This window comes from Scleropages formosus, chromosome 7, assembly GCF_900964775.1.
Source record: "Scleropages formosus chromosome 7, fSclFor1.1, whole genome shotgun sequence".
NCBI lineage: Eukaryota > Metazoa > Chordata > Actinopteri > Osteoglossiformes > Osteoglossidae > Scleropages > Scleropages formosus.
The window spans coordinates 32,611,265-32,634,916 of record NC_041812.1 but is presented as its reverse complement, the minus strand read 5'-3'; the positions used below and the strand labels follow the sequence as shown (position 1 = coordinate 32,634,916).

At 43.8% G+C, this 23,652-nt stretch overlaps 1 protein-coding gene across 1 annotated transcript in view; it reads right to left on the bottom strand.

Annotated features, from left to right (window-relative positions):
* LOC108942031 (microtubule-associated protein 1B-like) overlaps positions 1-17,775 on the bottom strand; it is a 45,847-nt gene extending 28,072 nt beyond the window's left edge. The window contains 3 exon segments of the mRNA XM_029253331.1: positions 13,209-13,310; positions 17,510-17,549; positions 17,551-17,775. Of these exon segments, the coding sequence (XP_029109164.1) occupies positions 13,209-13,310; positions 17,510-17,549; positions 17,551-17,775 (367 nt within the window).
* Between the last annotated feature and the right edge of the window lie 5,877 nt (positions 17,776-23,652).

The window sequence follows — 23,652 nt, the reverse complement described above, 5'->3', positions numbered from 1 at the left end:
GTGGGCTGCGACCAGGGGAGGAGACGCAGGAGACATCGCACTCACAGTGTGGTGGTCAACTCTGCCTTCGTCCAGCTCAGTCACTCACTGCGTCCCTGTGTATTATTTATTTATTGATTGATTTATGTATTTATTTATTTATTTTAAACAAAGAAGAAGTGGTGAAGAGAACTAATACTCCTGCATCTATATTAAGCCTTGGTCACAGTGTAGAAATATATGTAATAATTTTTTATGTACAACAAGTTTGGGTATATCTTCTGATTTCATTTGATTTCTGTGTTAAAAGCTAGAAAATACTGTACAGTATTGCTTCAGATAAGTGCACTTATGGCAATTGATTTTTTGACAAGTAAAATACTAATTTATTGTTACAGTCTACATACCTACCCACAGGCTATGACATTTTGTACTATTTGCACTCTGAGCTATTTGATTGTGGCTGTCTTAAATTAAATACAAGCGGGTAGAGCTGCTCTCTCACAGCACCTGAGTGGTGCAAGAGGACATGGTTCGATCCCTACTCAGTCTGTGTGGAGTTTGCATGTTCTCCTCCTGTCTGCGTGGGTTTCCTCCGGGTGATTGGTTTCCTTCCACAGTCCAAAGACATGCTGTTCAGGTTCCCCCATAGTGTGTGAGTGACAGAGAGAGTGTGTTCCAAGGCTGTATGGATGAGTGACCCAGTGTAAGTAGTGTATCTAGCAGTGTAAGTCACCTTGGTGAATAAGGTGTGTGGGCTGGTAACACTACATAGAGTTCACTGGAAGTGGCTTTTGAGAAAAGCTTCTGCTAAATAAATAAATGTAAATATGTTTTTGCCATCGCATGTCCTCTCACAGATCTACAGGCTTGACAATCTCTTCTTGACTCTGACCTTCAGTATCAGAATGGACACGGCACTAAACAATAAACAAGGACATTCCAAGGTTTGCAGTTATTTAATGTCTCCCCTTCGTTTTGGCCAGTGGGGCCGATGCCATGACAAGGTGTCTTATTATTGGCTCCAGTCTAATAATTTGATAAATGCGATAAGTGGTCTGTCCTAAGATGTTCTCTCGCTGTCACTGCTACTTTCCTGCTCCCAGAAGACGGATGGAGATCTAATTCTGGTACACTGGCATTGTGTGAGTACTGGTCTTCACTTAGTAAACCACTGGAGGTTGGTGTGGGTTGAGGGATTGATAAGAAGTCCTTTACTTCTTCCTGTTCACCTATAGCTGCTGGTTAAGAAGCAAAATGGCTGCAACCAGCTGCTTCAGGCACACACCGTGATCAACCTCTTACAAAGCTTCCAATATTTCAGTGCGTCTGTTTTGATATGTGTCCAGACCTGTGTAATTTGTTTAATTTGACTAGAAAATGAATGGAACAAAGATGATGCGAGTCTTGTTTGCACACGTCACAATGACGCTCCAGCCCAAGAGCGATTAAGGAAGCAGGGCGGTGAAACTCATTATGTCTTTGTAGAAAATGTTGTTCTGCTGTGCAATATGAACTTAACTTTTCGAGCTTTTCTATACTCCCTTTTCAGCCATTCCAGGGCATGTATTCAATCACACACTCCCTCTGTATCAGACAGCATGTGACCTCGTCCTTCAACCTGAAGGAGTGTTAGGTGAGGAATGTTAATAAGGGTTCTGATGCCTTACATGAAGTTGAGTATTCCTCAGTGATTTTGATGAGGAAATAAAAAGACCTGAAAAGTAGAAGGATGGGTGGAAGGAAGGAAGGACAGCATTACTTTAGTCTTGTGCCCCAGTTGTCTCTGGCCCAGCAACTGTGGGGTGGAGCCCGCATCAAAATAGTAACCCAACTAAGACATATTTATAACATTTTGCTTGGCAGTGAGACACTACTACCGAGCAAAATGCATAGAGAATGGACAGGGCAAAAATAGAAATGTGTTGTGATGTCAAAGCTACCATGACAAGCCCATGATGGTTATTTTAGATAATCGGTAAAACAAAGCTGCAGCTGTAATAAAAAATAACTGATAATCTTTCTTCTCTGTTACTTGTCAAAATGCATTTTAAACACACATATTGCCACATATTTGTGTTTTTAATTTTAATATGATTTTCAGATCTGTGTTACCAGTCTGCAAAATCTGTCAAATCTGTGCAGATGAGTCAATGACAAGTGATGTGCCCTTCAAACAGACCCTTTATCCAAGGTCATTTCTACAGGTGCTCATACCAGCCATGAAGCCTTGGCCTACCTAAAGTCCCCCTCCCATGCTGGGACAATGCTAATTATGGAACTCTCCGTCTCTGTGAGCAGATGCAATTGCGCAGACTCAGGCGACTGTCTGAGCCATAGGACTCACCCTGTACTTATAAAGATTGTGGCTGAGTTACTTAAGAGACCCATACAAATAATAACTGTACGCTATATTGTACTGTCAGACACTAGGGTGTTCTGGAAGCCAGACTATAAAAATATGTTCTACAAGCCTTTTGTCTCCATGACCTTTCCATAATGTGAAGAATATTTTAAGATATGTTTTGGCTTGATGTTTTCAACTGAGTTTTGATTCTTACAACGTGTTATGTGGACCCATTATACTGTAAACATAGCACAGACCATTGTGGAACCCATGTTTCGATGCTGCTCAGAAAGATATCATAATTGGTCCTGTTTTCTGTATAAAGAACCTCTGTGTATGAATTTGGAAGTCCTGCTGTCATGTCCATCACACCCAGCAAATCTGCTTCTTGCTCCCCTTTGAAACCATCCCAACAATTCCAGGCCTTCCTACTCCTCCAGCTTGTGCCACTCCCAGACAGCAGCTGGCTCTGGACATGTGACCAGGCTGTATTGAGGGATTGTGTTTCTCAGTGCTACTGATGAGAAGAGCGTCCCCAGTCTGAAAGATCTCAGACTTCTAATATCTTCCTGACATGAGATTTCCTTCCCCCAACCATGCATACCCTATGCATAATATCCACTGAGGCAACCAGCTTGTTCTAATATGTTTTTTCTCACAGTGCAGGTTTTGACCAGTCTTTGTACATATTACCCAGAGTGGCCAGTCATGCAACTGGTTAGTCATTTATTATAACAACAAAAACAATAATAATAGTATGAAGTTTCTATACTAATCCATTAACAATTATTTACCCACTTATACTACTATAATTTCTTTCGGAAAAAAAAATCACTTGCCAGAATAAAGTATGTAACTTAAAATGAACTAAAATACCAAAATGCAGAATATTTTGAGACATGACAATAATGTCAAGATATTTTAGTTTAGTGTTTGTAACAAAATTGCTATTTCTTGCATTCTAACCACTGATATTTTCTCTTTTTTAATGTTTTTATTGCATTGTTCATTCGTTTTCACCAACTCTTATTAATGCTGTTTACTGTATATGATTTAAATAACTGAGTTAATAGTTATATGCTTATAGTTTATTCCTGAAAAGACTCAGAGAACCCAGGTTTGAATCCCATTCCTCCTGCAGCACCCTTGAGCAAGGCACTTACTCTAGAAGTGATATGGTAGGAATTGTTCTGTTGAATGTTTATTAAATGTTTACTTTATGCTGAATTACTGCTCTGAACCATGGATGGGAGTTGGGTTATCAGGAATCGCTTATATTGGATTTGACTGCATGTGTGTGTTTGCGACCATGTAATGTGCAGAAATGTTGTTGAACTGAATAATAAGCTTGTTGTATGAAAATGTTGTATGTTTTCTTAACATATTGTAGTGGTGTTTCATTGTATGAGGCAGTGCTGCTTGGAAGTATGTGAACCCCCTGGTGTCCTTTATTTTTACCAAGAAAATTACCATCAACCAGTCTTTTTCATCAGAAATAATGGATGTGTAATTACCCATTCCATATATTGATTTAGAGGAAATTGTGTGTAGTCGGGGGGCGCAGTGGGTTGGACCGGGTCCTGCTCTCCGGTGGGTCTGGGGTTCGAGTCCCACTTGGGGTGCCTTACGACGGACTGGTGTCCTGTCCTGGGTGTGTCCCCTCCCCCTCCAGCCTTATGCCCTGAGTTGCTGGGTTAGGCTCTGGTTCCCTGTGACCCTGTATGGGACAAGTGGTTTGGAAAGTGTGTGTGTGTGTGTGTGTGTGTGTGTGTGTGTGTGTGTGTGTGTGTGTGTGTGTGTGGTAGGAACACAGAAGTGGTGCAGGTGCAAAAATAACTGAACCCCAAGTTGCATTGGTTAAACACTGCAGTACTTGCTGCCCCCTTGTCACTTGTAGTCAGTATTGTGACCATCACTGGCCTCTGTGATAAGCCTTAGTAACAGTTGTGTCTGGGTTCCAGTCCTGTGCTGCATATTGAATATTATAATTGGGTCCTGTTCTACTCTCAGGGAAGGTCCATCAGCACCTTCACAAAAAAGGTCACACACTAGCTGCATTCTGGTCAGGTTCTCTGCTCTGTCCAGGCTCATTTTGACAGAGGAGAGGCTGCAGGAGGCTGTTGAGATGGGCACCATCAGAGGCAGACATGACGTCAAGCCTCTGAAGGATGTAGGCTGATTCACTTTTTCACTGATGGCTCAGTCCCCCCATGTAATACAAAGGAAAGAGCAGTATGTGGGGACAGATAATTCCAGTTCTCAGCAGGGCTGTCGGGGATGCATGTTTTACAGGGTTTATGTGTAATGATAGATTTGTATGCCTACTCACTGGTGTGGGTGCACAGCACTGCAGGGCGAATGTTAATGTGCTGTGGTATTGGATGGAACGCTCTCTCAGGCATCTCTCTCTCTATCACTTTCATACATACACACATGCACACAGCTCAACCTCCTGCCAGCGCTGATTTCTCAGAAATGTAAACAGTGACATCAACCGCATTTGCAATTAATAATCTCCAATGAAAATGAGACATTACTTCTGTTGGTAATGCTAACACAAACTGTTTTTATTTTCCCCAGTGAGGTCTCACAAATAAACACACTCTCCATAATTTGTTGCACATGCAAAGCACAGCTTCCTTTTGCTGGGCAAGGACCAGGATCAATAACACACACTGAATTATTAATCAGCTTTAATAATGCATGTAGCTCACCCCTCTCCATATAGGCAATACCTTTCTCTAGTGGCCAATGACTCTCAGAACCAAACTCTAGAAACATGTTCAGGAGGACTAGGGGGCATTATGGTTATGTTATGTTCATTATACAGGTAAATTTTATTTAAAAGAAATCAGACATATTTGCATGCTTCATGAACATTTTTGTTGACTGCAAACATTATTCTGTTATCTTGCGGATGGATATGAAAAACTAAGTTTAGATGGCCTTCTTCCCATTAAACTGAGAGGTTTTTGTATCAGTCTGATATCAAGAGTGTGTCCTTAAAGAGGTCTGAACAGTGAAACATAATGTCCTACTTTCTCTGTGACAAACACCACAGCTGTACAGCAGCCAAACAGAGAACATTTTGCCCCTATACAAAATACGCAAACTTTGAAAGTATTAATTTATATTAATAATTAACCAGACACATAAACTGACTCACTGAGCTGACTGACATTTTTTTGATAAAGTATGCAATCGAGTTTGTTACTGCTGACTAATAGTTCATCCAAATTTTACAGCGCATCCAAATTTAATTGCAGTAAATACAGACTCGGACCAAAGGGATCTATAAGGCATGCTGGACTGATGAAGTATGCGGGAACACTCAGTATATGGTGAGTGACAGCACTGCTGCAGGCCAGACACCCTGGTCCAAACATTGCTTCCCAGGTCCAGACCCTGTCTCTCAGACGTGCCCCAAATGAAGGAAAATAGTGAGAGGTTGGAAAGCTGGGCTTGTCTGAGTCAAGCAGAATTTTTGTGGACATTGTTATGGCATCACCTTTTTCTCTGTCATCCCGCCTCCACTTTCCCACCCCTTCCGACACATGCTGTGCTCTGCTCATTCTCATCCATGCTCTGGATGCCCTAGTAAAAAAATACCACACTAGAATAAGCACTGGAAAGAGCACTAGAATCAATCAACGTCTCAGTAGCCCTTCACATCCACTTCCACCCACTGTTTCCATTTGCATTTTGTTCCTTCATATCACATTCAGAATAGCTGTGCTGTGGACAACACCTTGCGCTGTGGATAAATAATGAACGTAATCAGCTTGCAGGTCTCGTTGCCAGCCAGCCTGTCCTGACACCTGGCCATCAGACAGGCACAGGGGACATGCTTATTGGTATATGACCTTCCATTGCTTTTTCTTGTTTCCATGGGAATGACCTTTAGTGCTACCGCCGCATCATAAAAAGGAGGAGATAAGGAGCAAACTGGAAGCTTTCCACTAACGTATAGAGATATCACCTCCACCCACAGTAAGTTAAGGAACACTGCAGATCAAATCTCAGAGACACAGCATTCAGAAAACGACATTTTTGTCACAGTACTTCCCACAGTCTGATTCAGTGCTGCGGTTGTATTCCGATCACATCTGTGGCAGCATGGTTTCACAGTCAGATGGAAGCAGATCCCAACATCTCTTTGTTTGATGGATGCTCTTTCCCAGGCCTCTGACCTCAAACCATTGAGTCTTGTTGCTCTACTGCAGCAGCAGAGCTTTCCAATCCTTTTGCTCAAGTAATAGTCAGACAGTCAAGCAGCTTACCTGCAGACACAGTAAATGAATGTAGGGCTCAGACAAATTAGAGGGACGCTTGGGGCATCAGTTGCGTGTGTGGGCCGACAGGGGGCCCTGTGTTGTCCTCTAGCTTGTAACGCTAAAACAACAAACAATGCAGCAGAAACTAATAAGGACCTGTGTTAACATCACTTCTTTCAGCCGAAATAATTCTATAGTAATATTTTGTTGTTGTGGGGGTGCGGTGGCACAGTGGGTTGGACCACGGTCCTGCTTTCTGGTGGGTCTGGGGTTCGAGTCCCGCTTGGGGTGCCTTGCGACGGACTGGTGTCCCGTCCTGGGTGTGTCCCCTCCCCCTCCGGCCTTACGCCCTGTGTTACCGGGTTAGGCTCTGGTTCCCTGTGACCCCATATGGGACAAGTGGTTCTGAAAATGTGTGTGTGTGTGTGTGTGTGTGTGTGTGTGTGTGTGTGTGTATTTTGTTGTTGTGGGGGTGTGGTGGCGCAGTGGGTCTGGGGTTTGAGTCCTGCTTGGGGAGCCTTGCGACGGACTGGCGTCCTGTCCTGGGTGTGTCCCCTCCCCCTCTGGCCTTACGCCCTGTGTTGCCGGGTAGGCTCCGGCTCCCCGCGACCCCGTATGGGACAAGCGGTTCAGAATGTGTGTGTGTGTGTGTGTGTGTGTGTGTGTATATTTTGTTGTTCAGTACATGGATAAACTAACTGACACATTTTTTGTATTCGGAAAAAGTAACATTTAGTCTGCCTGATAACATACAAACTTTGGACACCTTTATGGATAGTAGACTTCTTGGGCAATGGTACTTGATCACACTTTTTAAGTAGTGCAGTTTTTTTTTGTCCTTCCTTTATATATGTGGATGTATTCATACTTTCTCTATTTCTATGTTGCTGTGACCCAGTGTTGCTAAAAAAGAAAACAACCAACAAGCCCTGCCATAAAGTTTTGTAAAATTCCACGCTACAGCACTTAAGTCCAAGTCCTGCCATACCACTACAGGAAGTGTAGTACACTCCTATTCAGTGAACCCGTACGAAAAGTATGAGTGTGTGTGTAGGAGTTCAAGGTTGCTATGAGGACACAATGTTTCCTGAGCACATCTAACACATCTTCAGGAATCTGCAGCTGCCTCTTGTGCATGCAGCACTGTGACCTGTAGACAGGGTCTGGGTGGACACCAAAAGTGATTGCAGCCAAAACTTTGTTCAGAGGTCAGTACTTCTGTTTGTAATGATCATGATGCGACAATGCATCATTATTACCAAAAGAGATCTCAAGGTTCTTTTGTTAGCTTTACACTTTTACCATGATATAAAAATATGGACAATAAGGACTGATGACAGTCTTGGCGCCTATCATATGTGGCTTTTACATTTATATTTATTCATTTAGCAGGTGCTTTTCTCCAAAGTGATGTACATCTCACAGAAAATACAATTTGTGCATTACATGAGGAGAAAGAGAGTCATAGTTGTAGACGTGATTCTTTTAAAATGTATGGAGAAAAAATTTTTTTATAAACATTGCTATTTTTCATTGTTTCAACAAAATCTTTACGGCATAGATGGCAGAACGATAAATACACAAAAAGAATGGCAATGGAATATTGTGATGTCAATCTTGTTGCAAATTTAAATGCTTATTTCCCAGATTCACCAAATATTTATAGTTAAGTTACCTGTGGCATGCCCTGAAATCCAAGATTGTGCAGACACACAAAAATGGGGGGCTGATACTGTGTTAAGTCATGCCATATAAAGCAGCTGGTTTCATTGTATCTCAGCTATAAATTCTTTTATTTCAGCTGTTCAATGTTTTATTGATTTCATTGCTTGGATTTTATTTCATTTTATTACATTTGGTCAACTTACTTATTCACATTAAAGGGCATAATTTGAACAAATGGTTAATTGAAATTCAACATTGAAATATAACTTGCAGGAATGTAACCCACTGATTACCCGCCTCTCACACAAATAGGATAGCAGTAATTCATCTTGTTTTATATAGATGTAGAACATGCATGTAGAATAGGTGGAGGGAAGGTACACTATTCCATTATATACACTGGTCTATGTCTGGGTAGCCACACATAGTCACATGCTACAGAGTCACCACTTGACCTGAACTGCATGCCTTTGGACTGTGGGAGGAAACCAGAGCACCCAGAGGAAATTCACAGCAACATAGTAAATTTGGACTCCACATAAACTGAGCAGGGTTCAGACTCATGTTCTCTTGCACTACCCAGGCACTGTGAGGAACCGGCACTACTCATTGTGCCACTGTGCCACCTGTTTGCATTACAAGCTGATTGGCTTTGCAATAAACGTGTTGAATAAGTCTTCAACTGACTGTACGTAACTATAGCTGCTGTAAAATAATGCATCTATAGCTAAGTGGTAAAATAACTATGAATCCTTGTGTCTTAAATGGTAAACTCTACATTCTTGGATAAAAGGTGAGACATTTTAGTAGTGAAGCTTGGAAAAAGGAAAAAACAAGCTGCTAATGGTATCAAGGTTTTCACTTTCAATTTTAAAACAATAAAATAAAAATAAGACAGAAATATCTTAATATAGCTGTGTGACCTTATTTACACCCGTATCCTGCTTGCTTTCCTTACTGGCAGGAACACAGAGTACGAGACACAGGGTTCTCTTTCTCAGAAATAATGCTGTTCTCAAGCCCCTGCAGCACCTGCCACCCTCCACTGAGGTTTTGCGGAGCTTTGCTCAACCTGCAGAGGTGGAGATAGGGAACGATGAATTGAGGGGTGTGATTTTTCGTCACATGGCTTGGTGCGGAAGGCCAATTACAGACGTGCTACACAGACGCTGCTGTTGTGGAGTGCGGAAGCAGGAGTGTGTGATGGTAAGAAAAACACTACCATCAGGGGTAAAAATGAGTTGGGGAAATGTGGCAGGTGAGGAATTGCACTCACATGTGGAAGAATGGGGTGGCGTGGTGGCACGGCGGTATGGCGGGCTTGGCTGGGTCCCACTCTCTGGTGGGTCTAGGGGTCAAGTTCTGCTTGGGGTGCCTTGCTGTGGACTGGCATCCCATCCTAGGTGTGTTGCCTCCCCCTCCAGCCTTGTGCCCTGTGTTGCCGGGTTAGGCTCTGGCTCGCTGCGACCCCACTTGGGACAAGTGGTTTCGGATAGTGTGTGTGTGTGTGTGTGTGTGTGTGTGCATGTGCAGGAGGAAAGCAGCCTGTAGGAGGTAATGTGCAGCAGCAGAAGGCAGAACCTGTTGACAGCTCTGTCCCTTTCAAACATGAGTAATAGAAGCACTCCAGCTATGGCTCATCACCATGTTCTAGACCATCACGCTCACAAATAAAGGGTTAATTGCCTTTAAACTGACAGATGTCTTTAAAACATGCACAGTTCTAACCTACAAACTGTTTCAATTTCTAGGTCAGAATAGCTGTGCATAATAGCGTAAACATGATAAATTCCAATAAGATATTTGTGCCAAAGGGGGCATGGTGGTGCAGTGGGTTAGACCGGTTCCTGCTCTCCGGTGGGTCTAGGGTTCAAGTCCTGCTTGGGGTGCCTTGCGACGGATTGGTGTCCTGTCCTGGGTGTGTCCCCTCCCCCTCCAGCCTTATGCCGTGTTGCTGGGTTAGGCTCCGTGACCCTGTATGAGACAGGTGGTTCAGACAATGTGTGTGTGTTTATGCCAAAGTCAGACAGTCAGGTTTTATGAGGTAATGCATTGAATTGGAGACCTGGCAGATTTTTTTAAAGTTGAAATGATGCGGAATTATGCAGAGAGAGTGAGGTTTGACAGCACTATGCAAATATGGAGCTAAACCACACGAATTTGCTTTAAAAAGCAGACAGTGGGAACCCTTCCTGGGCTGCAGCATCCTACTTCAACCCTTTTCGAGCGCTTTCTCTTCTCAGACTCAGACAGAGTTTTTCACATAATAAGGCAACGGATGATTTGTAGAAGACTTAAAACTTCAAAAATCGGTACAGTACGTGTATATGGAAAGGGTCTGAAATATGAAAATGAATTTTGCTGCATGAATTTGCATGTATAAAACTCTTTACAATGTTTTTGTAGTACATGAGTACAGGAGAAAAGTCTTGCAGTGGATGTGGGTCTATTTGCACACAGACATGCTGACAGTGAGTCAGAAGGATGAACAGCACACCCCACAGGAGCTCATCATCTCTCTGCTCACAACCCAGACACAGGCAACATTCCTTGGACCCTGGATTTGTTTTCCATCCCCTAATGATCAATTCACATTATTTAATTTTACCTGATAGTCTGCAGTTCTCAGAAACAAATGCTGTCTCTTTAAAGATGATGTGATGTTGTGATTCACTCTACATGTATTTATTCATTTGACACACTTTTCTTCAAAGCGACTTCCAATAACTCTATGTAGTGTTATCAGCCCACACACCTTATTCACCAAGGTGACTTACACCGCTAGATACACTTACAATGGGTCACTCATCCATACATCAGTGGAACACACACACTCACTCACACACTATGGGGGAACCTGAACAGCATGTCTTTGGACTGTGTGAGGAAACCAGAGCACCCAGAAGAAACCAGACACAGGGAGAACACGTAAACTCTACAGACTGAGGAGTGATCGAGCCCACGTCCTCTCATACCACTCAGGCGTTGTGAGGCAGCAGCGCTATTCGCTGTGCCGTGCTACCCATACATACTTGCCTCCTTGCATGAGCACATGCCTGTCTACCTGCGTGTGTGGATGCCTTCCTGCGTAACTCTTTGCTTGTGTGCGCATACGTACTTGTCTGCTTGCGTGCCCGTCAAACTGCCCACCTAACTGCCTGCGTGCATTTGTGCCTTCTTGCGCAACTGGCTGCTTGGATACCTGCCACCGTGCTTGTGTCCCTGCCTGCTTGCTTTCTTGCCTGTCTAACTGCCTGCTTGTCTGTGTGCCTGCTTGCGTGCATCCTGCCAGCATGTTTGCATACTTTCCTGCCTACCTGCCTGCGCGTCTGCATGAATGCATGACTGCGTACATACTTGCCTACCTTACTTCGTGCATGCTTGCTTTCATGCATACATACTTGCCTTCTTACTTTCCTGCCTTCCTGCCAGCGTGCTGTGTGCCTGTCTGCCTGCTTGCCTTACTGTGTATACCCGCCTGCCTAACTATGCATTCACACTTACCTGCTTGCATACCTGTGTACCCATGTAACTGCCTGTCTACCTGTCTGTGTATGTTCCTGTGTCCCCGTCTGACTGCGTGCTTGCCTGTCGTAAGTGCTTGCTTGCATGTGTGCCTGCCTGCATGTTTACGTGCTTTTCTGCCTACCTCCTTGCATGGCTGTATGGTGGCATGGATGCCTTCATGCGTGCATACCTGCCTGCCTAACTTTATGCACGCATGCTTGCGTGCATCCATATCTGCTTGCCTGCTTGTGTTCCTGCCTTACTACCTGCATGCCTGTGTGCCTTCCTGCCTACTTGCCTGGGTGGGGGCCTACCTGTCTGCATGTTTAGCTGCATTCTTAACTCTTTGCATGCGTGCTTGCGTGCATTCATATATACTTGCCTGCTTGCGTGTCTGTGTGCCTGCATGCCCCTGTAGCCCAAACTCAGGGTGCAGCTGTCCCATGGGTGTCATGTTTCCACCACACTCAAGGAGCTGACCAGGTCTGGGGTGTCATTCAGCAAAAAAGCGCGCATGCCCTTCACAGGCCCCACTTACACACAGGAGACATGTCACCCCTTTCTGTGCCAGTGCTGCTGACATCTGTCTGATGGTGTCTGATGCTGTGTACTCTCATACCCCCCCACTCCTCTTCCTCACAACACTGCCTCAGCACAAGGAGATTGTTGCCTCTTTGGTCATCTTTTTCAGTGTATCAATACATTAGGGGCATCACTGGCTTCTTGACCCTTGACAGACTGCTATCATCAGAGTGCTCCTGGCCCCAGCAGCACCAACTTCAGCCCAGAAATTGCTTTTCATAGAATTTAACCCACCAGCTTCCCCAAACATATTTCTATTCACATATTCTAGTCACATTTTGCACTGCCTCTGCAATGACGTATTGCTGTTCCAGCAGCATTTGTTCCAAGGTGCCTCTTCTCAGCTCCAGCCCCTAAATTCCTGATGTTACAGAAGAACTGGTAGCTGGAATGTTGCAGGTACAGAGCCCCTCTCCCACAGGGTGCTAGATCTTCATGCCAGTCTTTTTCAATCCACATTCAGCTGTCTTTCAAAGATGGAGAGGATATGACCCTTTGGCTCCTGTACACCTGTGAGAATGAGCATCCGGGCCCTTGGTCTGTATAACGACACATACATTCTGCAGTGAAGTGAAACAGGAGGTTCTGCACCAACACAGGGCTGCAGTCTGCTTACTGCAAAGTATCGGGAGAGTTCCGCATGTCATTGAAAACCTCAGAATTTACTGTGTTTCATCTGAATAACTAAGCGCTGTTCTACGTAAATGATAAAAGCAACCATGGTTTGGACTATAATGCCTTTTAATGCTAAAAACGATGACAGAGTAGGTTGATGTACTGCAAACTGACAGAATTTTAAAGCCATTTCACATTCCAAAGAGCCATTAAACTGATTTAAAATTAGGGTGACTAACCTCTGATCTTTGAAGAGAAATGGGCAGAGTGTCGGGTCACAAAGAGTTGCAACTGCTGGTCCAGATCACAGGAAGTGAGGCTTATGTCCCACGAGCAAATTCCTGTTTGACACAGAGATGGTCAGTGTTTGGTGTTGTTAGAGCTGAAACTGGCAGGTTAAGCACGTGGGAAGTACTGCCTGCTGTGAGTGTGAGTGTGTGTGTGGGTGTGTCCTATTTGCGTGCAGAAGTTCCACCAGGGAGCCGGTGAGGGTGTCAAGGTGACCCAGTTGTCACGTTGCAGAGTTAAAAACACTCATATTCCCGCGAGCCTCCAACAGCGTCTCACTGCAGTTCACCTTGTGAGTTACCTTTATTTGTTTACCTGATGCTTTCTCCAAAGCAAATTACAACATTTTAATCACTTAAATAGCTTGGTCATACTGTATATACTGTAGCAATTCTGCCGTAAGTTCCCTCCTCAAGGCTACAGCAGCAGGAACATGGGATTGAAATCTAGGACCTTGAAATGCAGGGCGACAGACCTAAAATTAGTTGCACTTATCTTGTCCAGTATGACCTCTTCCAAAAATCAGACACACATGGAGGTGGGAGCCCCTACGGCCTACATCAAACATGTCTAGAAATGATTACAGCATTTGGGAGTCAAGGTGAGTTGAAGATTAAGTTATGCGCATTATGTTTTCCCAGGTGGTTTTCAGTTCTTGCTGTGAACCATCCTTATGCTCATGTTCATGCACCGTAACTTTATGATCATGCCCAGATAAGCCTTTACACAGCCGCTACTCCTGTAGTGTATGTAAATATTTGTGTGCCTTTCTGTACCTTTAAAAAAAAAAAAATGTAGGTAGATGATCAGCATTAGTCTATCCTGAGTTTTGTGCATCTACTTATGCGATGAACATTGGTGCATAAAGTGGAAAGAAACAAACTAGGTTTATTTAAGAATCACACGTCTGCAACTATATCTCTCTTTCTCATAATGTAATGCACAAATTGTATTTTCTCTGAGACGTATGTTGCTTTGGAGAAAAGAGTCAGCTAAATGAATAAATGTAAATTTAAATGTAATGCTAAAGAGTGATCCCATCCTTACTTGTGTGGTAATTACAGCCTGGCTGTGGGAAGGCCTCTGTGAATCCCAATGAAGGAATCCATTAGAGGTGCGGGTCCCCAGGGAGTGACTGTTCAGTGTTTGTTGGGAGAAGGAAAGTAGTACATGGCGCCAGCTTGTCTAGGTGTTTTTCAGGGACTTGGTAAAGGGCTATGGGCATGCTAGTCAAGTACTATCCACCCAGGATTGGGTGATGGTTTTCTGTGAGATACCTACTTTGAGGGGAACGAGTGGGAACACAAGACTTCACTCGGCTTCCAGAAATCAGAGTGTAAAATTTCTCCCATGACGATGTTTATACGTTTGCATTGTTAGATGGAAACATTCATGTAGGGATGAGGTGAACAGATACGTAACAAGCACAGGTCATTGGTGAGCTAACAAAGATCTAGGCAGGGTCTTGACAGATGATGGCGGGGCATTTGTAATTTATCCACAGGAAACATGTTTTACATAACAGAAAAGACTTACAAACTGAGAAAAACTACAACGTTAACATGGTGATGTTGGCCATGAAGTCTGGTCTTAAAGTCAAGCTGTCTTACCTCTTCTGGTTGCCCTCATATACCTGACAAGTACAAATTTATTTGTTTATCAAATATCTCATTCCAGTTGCAAGCACTGTAATTGGCAAAAATCCTTCACATGATGCATGACGTACCACACAGCTTGGAGTCATAAATTACTCTGTTTAATGTTTCTTTTTTCCATGAAACCATTTATTTTGGTCTGGAATAAAAAGACGTGTCTGCCCAAGGAACATAAATGTAATTCTGGTTTAAATTAATCATTGATTTTTTTTTTTTTACCTTGGCGTCACAAACTTAGTTACAGCTGCAGTAATGTTTATGGGCTCTTAAAATACCCTTTAGACACACCCTCATCTATTAGCCCATAATACTGCATCTGACACCCTGTAAACCCACCACTACCTCCTTCCTGGTCTCTGTGTTTCTTCAAAGTCTGCAAGTGAAAACGCTCCCTGGATCTCACTCCAGATGTCAGCCATAGTGCAGGAGGAGTTTGTGTCTGTCTATAATTCACTATCATGACATGAAGTAGGACTTGTTTTATCAGTAAGAAAATGCCACCGCTCTGTCTTCACTTGCCTTAGTCAGATTCATGTACAGATGGTCCCCGACTTACAATGGTCTGACTTATGATTTTTCGACTTTACGATGGTGCTATAGCAATATGCATTCAGTAAAAACTGTACTTCGAATTTTGAGTTTTGGTTTTTTCCCGGGCAAGTCATATGCGGTATGATACTCCCTTGTGATGCTGGGCAGCTGCATCAATCCGCGTCTCCCAGTCTGTCACGGAATTGCTAGTGTATACAACCGATACTCTATAGTTTTCTGTGTTTCCAGCATTTTTTTGGATACCCTCCCCATATCTATCTGTTTTGTGCATCCATCATGTCTATGAAACACCCATCTGTGCCTCCTGCTACTGATAAGAAGAAGAGGAGGAAGGCAATTACTCTTGAAGAGAAACTCAAGATAATTCCCAGGATGAAGGCAGCAAGTCTGTAATGGACATCGCACATGAACTTGCACTTTTGCAATCGACGATCTCGACCATCTTAAAGGATAAGAAGCAATGGTGTTTGGTAGGTTAGGTGTATTAAATGCATTTTTGACTTATGATATTTTTGACTTACGATGGGTTTATTGGAACGCAACCCCATTGTAAGTTGAGGACAGTCTGTATTCTTATTGTCTGCACAGTTAATATTGCACTTAAAAAATATTTCACTCCGGGTTTAAAACCCTGTTTTCCATCTTCACATCAACTGACAAATATATTGTGTACCCTTGTGTGTCTTCAAACAGGAAATTGCAATAAAACTGATAAATAACAGTGAAGAGACATTGCTGATGCAGTAAAAATCATCAGTATACATTTATATTTATTTACTTAGCAGATAGGGGGGCATGGTGGAGCAGCGGGTTTGGCCTGTGCCTGCTCTCTAGCAGGTCTGGGGTTCAAGTCCCACTTGGGGTGCCTTGTGACAGACTGGTATACCATCCTGGATGTGTCCCCTCCCATCTTGTGTCCTGTGCTACTGGATTAGGCTCTGGTTCTCTGCAAATCTGCTCAGGACAAGCAGCTTCAGCCAGTGTGTGTGTGCGCGCATGTGCATGTGTGTTTTTAGCAGATGCTTTTCTCCAAAGTGACTTCCAATGAACTCTATGCAGTGTTACCACCCCACACACCCATTCACCAAGGTGACTTACACTGCTAGATACACTTCTATAGTATACTATAGTATATAGCATACTATATATACTTGAGTTCAGGGCTTTTTTTTTCAAGCAGCAGCTACAACAGCGTTCAGAAATGGCTCTGCTGGGTAGAAAGAATAAACGCATCAGATTATATGAACTAGACTTTTCTGTACGCCAGTGGCAGTAGACCTGTCACGCGCCCGTCTCGCGCCGCTCACCAAGAGTCTCTCCTGTTACATTTCACTCCCATCCACCTTCTTTCCCACATGCCACACATAGGCTGCGGGGGGTGGTGTATTACCACGAATGTGTCTCAGTTCTTGCCTGTAATTCGATCACATTTCCAGGTGTGGCTGTGGAAGTTGCTGGAAAGGACGCGTGCCGCAGTGCCCATTGCAATAGCGGAGCAGGGTTTCGGGGGGTCCAGCATCAGTTTCCCGCACTGCGTCACGTGAAACCTTCACTGAGGTACGAATTTTCAAAAGAACTCCCTCACGTCAGACGAAAAGTTATGACGATCAAGTTAACGTGAACAATGATTGAGATGAAATCAGTTCCTCTGAGTCTGATAAACAGAGACCCGCACCGGGAGTCCAGTCAAGTCGGGACGGTTTGATATCAAAATAACATGTCTTCCCTGAAAAAATCTCAGAAAGACTTTTTTTTAAATAATTTATCCTCCATTAGGTAAAGAGCTTCACCATAGTTTACCTCGTTATACAGCAGAATATTGAAATGGATTCGTACTGAAGTAATTGTAGACTAACACGTCACGTAGATCGAAGGTACTTCAGCAGGAGAGTGATTCGAACCTGCAGCCTGGCAGGGTGACAGCTCTGTCGTCCACCAAGCCACTGACGGAGCATCTCGCACTCGTTCTCATCTAGACACTAACACTGCACAGTGTTATCCGGATTTTCTTGCACCGCGGTCAGGCCGGGGCGGTGTGTACTCACCGTGTCTGATGTGTTCTGCGACACACCGCAGTTGCTGCTCAGTCAGTGGACACCTCCCCAATGAGCAGGTAGTAGTGCTCCGGACAGAAAGGTGGCGCGCGGCTCCGGCGCTGTCCCGGGTTCTGCACGAGATCCTGCCGCTCCTACTCCTGGGCGTCGAGCTGCGTTCTGCCTTCGCTCTCTTCTTCCACCTTCCACTGAGCGCTGCGCTGCATCTCCATGGCAACGGCACCGCGGGAGGACGCCGGGCCCACTTCCATCTCCATGACAACTGCGTCCACGGGGATTGTGCACGAGGAAGGCTCCGGGGCGGGGGGTACAAATGGGAGGGACACACATTTCGAGCCATTTGCCTCCACTGGTTTCCTGAAAGAGATTGACGTCCGATACAGCCAATCGAATTGTCAAGGAGGCGGCGTTAACGTGGGGGACATGGTGACGCAGCTGGTTTGGCCTGTGCCTGCTCTCTGGTGGGTCTGGGGTTTGAGTTCCGCTTGGGGTGCTTTGTGATGGACTGGTGTCCCGCCCTGGGGGTGTCCAACCCCCCCCAGCCCTGCGCCCTGTGCTCTGTGCTACTGGGCTAGGCTCTGGCTCGCTGCGACAAGCGTTTTCAGTCGTGTGTGTGGAGTTAACTGTTAGATAGATACCACAGATACAATGCATCTAATCACATTTTACTGATAATGCTTTCGTAAAACTAATAGGAAATACATTTTTCTTTTGGTTTTAGAAATCCCTGCTGCATATACGTAGAATTTTCTTTATAGTGGAATAAGAGAAATAGAATGAAATCTGATGCTTGATAAAAACAGACTCTTCCCGGTCATGCTAACATTTCATTAACATTTTCTTTGTGCAGTGTTATATACCAGTGTTAGAACTTTTCCCTGAAAATGTGATGTGTTAAACATTTTTCACTTAATCGTGTGACTCAGTTGCACATGATCACTTTGGGTTTATTTGTGATGCTGAAACTGTAAGAAAAGGAGAGCAACATTATGCTTATATGTGTCTTCTGAAGGTCAAGAATAGTGCTGGTTGATATTCCTTGGTCCTCTGACACTACACCCATGTGATCTCCCCCCCACCACCACCCGGGAGAGCGCCACTGCACTGCAGCTGCCAAGCCTGCTCGGCACTTGTCCAGCAGGGACCAGGACACAAGGGAAGCTGAGACTGTGCAAAAAAACAGGAGGGTATCAGCAATGATGGGGAGGGAGAGTGTGACCCGTGGGGAAGGAGGGATGGAGATGAAACTGCATGAAAGGAAAAATAAAGATTCAAATAGTGTTCAAATGACTGACGACACCTGAATATGTTTAGTATTATTCTAGCCAGTGCTAAAAAACCATTTGCCAAGTGTTATAATCATACCTAATTCTGTATAGCTGCATATGTTGTATGTCTAACCAGACAGGGAGAATTGTACAGCCATATAGATCTGTATCGCATAAAGAACATATATATACACACACACACACACACACACACACACACACACACACATTTTCCGAACCGCTTGTCCCATACGGGGTCACGGGGAACCGGAGCCTACCCGGCAGCACAGGGTGCAAGGCCGGAGGGGGAGGGGACATACCCAGGACGGGATGCCAGTCCGTCGCAAGGCTCCCCAAGCGGGACTCGAACCCCAGACCCACTGGAGAGCAGAACCCGGTCCCACCCACTGCACCACCACACCCCCCTTTATATATATATATATTTACATTTTTTTTTCTATTTTATTGCAGAAAAGGAACAGCACTGCATTGAAATACAATAATATACAACAAAAGGAAAAGAAAGAAAAAATAACAGTAGCATCTCATTCAATACGAAAAATGTGATCATCTTAATAAACTTGTTATTCTTATTGTTATCAATGAGTTTAAGAGAGTTTACAATAAGGGAAATCTCAGCAAGAAAGACATCGAATCTAGGCAAAGTCTTGAGAAATTTGTTTTTGTGAATAAAAAATGTACAATGCAACACGAAAAAATTAACGCATAAAGATCATATGGAATCTATACTAGCATCTCGTATGACGTCAGCCGCACACTCGTGCAGCTCGGATGTGGTTGCTACAACAGATTTACTGGTGTCATCAATCTCTGCGAGGCCTCCCAGAGCACACTGCTGCCTCGCAGTGACTCAGCGTTTCCCGAAGGCCGTTTTGCTGCGGAAGCCAGCAAACAAGGCCTTTCACTGCTCCCTTGTGGAGGAGTCAGGGAACTGCAATGATGGTTACATTTACAGCAGACATCCAGAGAGATTTTAAAAAAGATACATTTACACACACACACACACACACACACACACACACTTACTTTACATTGACATTTATTCATTTAGCAGGCGCTTCTATCCAAAGCGACGTACGTCTCAGCAAAAGTACAATTTATGCAGTAGATATAGACTGGCTTTTAAAAGTTAGTAAAAATCATGGAAGAAATTTGACTAAAAACCCCTTTTCACTTCAGGGAGTTGCACTCTCAACAGGTCAAGTCACGACAAATCACCTGATCCAGTTCCTTAAACATTCATTTAACCTAAAGTGAGATGAATTTGGTCTTTTTTTAAAATCTTTTTCTCAGCATTTCAAGGAAATTAGTGGTATGAACAAGGCCTGGGGAAGAACCAGAATCATTCTTTCAGCTTTATTTTGCTTGAACAGACATGAATTAAACTTTCTTTCTGATTAGAGACAGAAAGACAAGAGCCGCACAAATCTCACAGACCTGTGTCTTGGGAAGCTGTTGTCACCCCACAGATTACAACCCACGTCTCTGGAGATGAACTGCTTACCAATATTTCGACCTGTTCCCACAGTCTTCAAAGTTACAATCTTATTTTACCCTCTCCTTCTCCACCAGCTCTTGAGGGTGAAAGAATTCCTGGAGTTTTTGGACTTTACCTACTATCACAAAGATTAAAAAAAAATTATTTAATAAGATAGTATAAATATAAAAAATAATTAAATTTTTGGAATGCACAATTTAACATTCAAATGTGCATAAAAGTGCAAAATTGTTGTTTTGATTTTTTTAGTCAAACTGAACTAATGCAAAGAGTGTGACAAGCATTCACTAGAAGTTATATATGTTTCATAGACTACGGACATGAAACAGAAATCAGAGCAGATTTGCCAAATTTGTAAAGACACAGCTCTGCCACTAGATGGCACAAGAGTGAAACCCCGATCGTAAAGAACGCAGTGACACCACCAAGTGAACGCTTTTCTCCCAAACGACGCATGACTCAGAGTAAACCAAGCGTTCGTCCAAGGTGCATTTTACCAAAATATAAAGGATAAAAGGTTTAATTTCCAGCAGTACACATAAAGAAGATCTAAAGATAGATTATATAGATATAGATATAGATATAGATGTATAGATCAGTGACCCATTGTAAGTAGTGTATCTAGCAGTGTAAGTCACCTTGGTGAATGAGGTGTGTGGGCTGGTAACACTACATAGTATTCGTTGTAAGTCGCTTTGGATAAAAGCGTCTGCTAAGTGAATAAATGTAAATGTAAATTAAATATAGATATAGATGAGTTTTTCCTTTCGGAACAAATGCCATTGTGCCATTAGGGCAAAGTATTTAGTAAGCACCTTCTAATAAGTGTATAACTGTATGATCCATTCATCCATTGTCAACAACCGCTTTGTCCCGAGCAGGGCAGCAGCAAGCCAGAGCCTTGCTCGGCAACACAGGGTGCAAGGCCTAAGGGGGAGGCGACACACTCAGGATGGGACGCCAGTCCGTCACAAAGCACCCCAAGCAGGGCTCGAACCCCAGACCCGCCACACAGCGGGCACCGGCTGAACCCACCTGTATGATCAATGTATTCAATCTACAATTATGCTCTCTATATGTTTATGACAATCTACTGTATACGTTTCACTGGTTAAATTTATACATAAGAAGGAGGGGTCAAAATATATGGAGTAGTTTACATTTACATTTATTTATTTAGCAGACGCTTTTCTCCAAACCGACTTCCAATGAACTCTATGTAGCGTTATCAGCCTATGCATACCTTATTCACCAAGGTGATTTACACTGCTAGTACAGTACTCTACTAGTTTAAATATATGACTTTTATAGTTTGGTGTTACTCTCCTGTTTTTTTATTTTACTCACAACCCTCTTAGTCTGTGTCTAGTTCAGTATGTGTGTATGTAGCCTGTATGTGTGAATGTGTACTGTAGGTTTGCTCTAAACCGGAAACAAATTCCTTGTATACTCTGTCAGCCAAATGAATAAATGACAATTTTTGGATCTGTCAGGAGGTCAGTGTGGAAGGGATTAGGCAGCTTTGGGGGACACTGGAAGCTCATTCCACCACACTGGAACCAAAATTGGGAACATTTCCGTGTATAAGTGTACTGGACAGCTGGTAGTGTAGTAGTTAGAGCTGCTGCCTTTGCATCCAAAGGTTGCCAGTCTGAATCTCACCTACTACCCTTGAGCAAAGTACAGTAGTTACCCTGAATTGCTCCAGTAAAATTACCCAGCTGTACAAATGGGTAATCTTCCTCAAATTGGGAAAATGTGTTCACAGGGCTGGAGAAATCACATTCAGCAGTAAAAGACAGTAAAATAATAGTGGACAAGTTTACAGAATTGCGTTTAAAAGGTTTGTTATAGCCTTCTGTGAACACTTTTCGTAATAATACCATTTGCCCTCTTTTCAGTAAAGTGATTTAAATAATTCACCAAAATCAGCCCCCCTAAGAAGGATGTGAACTTGTATGAACAGTGTGGAGGTATTGGTGTTGTCCGTTAGGGGGCGGTGCTCTCCCCAGTGAGTATCTGGCAACTTCCCTACCAGCCACCTTCACCATAAAACTGAGTCGTTTATCCTTTTACATGGGGTATTCCTGTGGGGGGGCGTGGTGACACAGTGGGTTGGCCCGGGTCCTACTCTCTGGTGGGTCTGGGGTTCGATTCCCCCTTGGGGTGCCTTGCGACGGACTGGCGTCCTGTCCTGGGTGTGTCCCCTCCCCCTCCAGCCCTACGCCCTGTGGCCCTGTATTGGCGGGCTAGGCTCCGGTTCCCCACGACCCCGTATGGGACATGCGGTTCAGAAAATGTGTGTGTGTGTGTGTGTGTGTGTGTGTGTGTGTTCCTGTGGGGGCTTGGGGGGTTCAACAACATAACATTTAAATGACCTAACATGCACAAACTACTGTAGCGACATTGCTACAATTTCAGTAATTAATAGAAGTAATGTTGCTATTGTAATGATATGAAAAAAACATAAGATATAAATAACAATATACATAACTTTTGGGGGGGTGCGGTGGCGCAGTGGGTTGGGCCGCAGTCCTGCTGTCCGGTGGGTCTGGGGTTCGAGTCCCGCTTGGGGTACCTTGCGACGGACTGGCGTCCCGTCCTGGGTGTGTCCCCTCCGGCCTTACGCCCTGTGTTGCCGGGTAGGCTCCGGTTCCCCGTGACCCCATATGGGACAAGCGGTTCTGAAAATGTGTGTGTGTGTGTGTGTGTGTACTCTGGTATACTTGGCCAGTAAAGCTGATTCTGATTCTGACATGACAATTTATTAATCTACAAATCTCTTATCTATTAACTAATATTGCGTGATCTTAATGCTTTTCTTTTTGTAACGATATTCTGAATGTTAAAGTACTAGTCTGTGCATTATGACCAATAGGAAATGTGGACCTTAGGACTTTTGTTTCCTCACTAGACCACAAACTAAGCTGTCTTATCAGGTAGACGCTGCCATCGTTACAGATTTACTCATGGGCAGTGTAACTCTGTCCGTGGAGATAGTAAACTGTAATGATCGAGCTGATGCCTTTGGACCCAAAAGTTGCAGGTTTGAGCCTCACCTCCAGCTGTAGTACCCTTGAGCAAGGTACTTACCCTAATTTGCTCCAGTAAAAGTGACCCAGCTGTATTAATGGGTAAATAATTGTGAGTACCTTAACATTGTAGGTCAACTCTGCAATTGCCTGGTCCCAAGTCCAGGATGAGAAAGGCGGAGGGTTGTACACTGGGCTAGCAACCCACCACGTTAAAAGCTATCGCTACGGAAATGCCAGCAAAATCTACAAAAAAATCGTCGAATCTTGGGTAACTGGCCAGGGATTAGGAGAGCAGTGCCGAACAATTGGTGT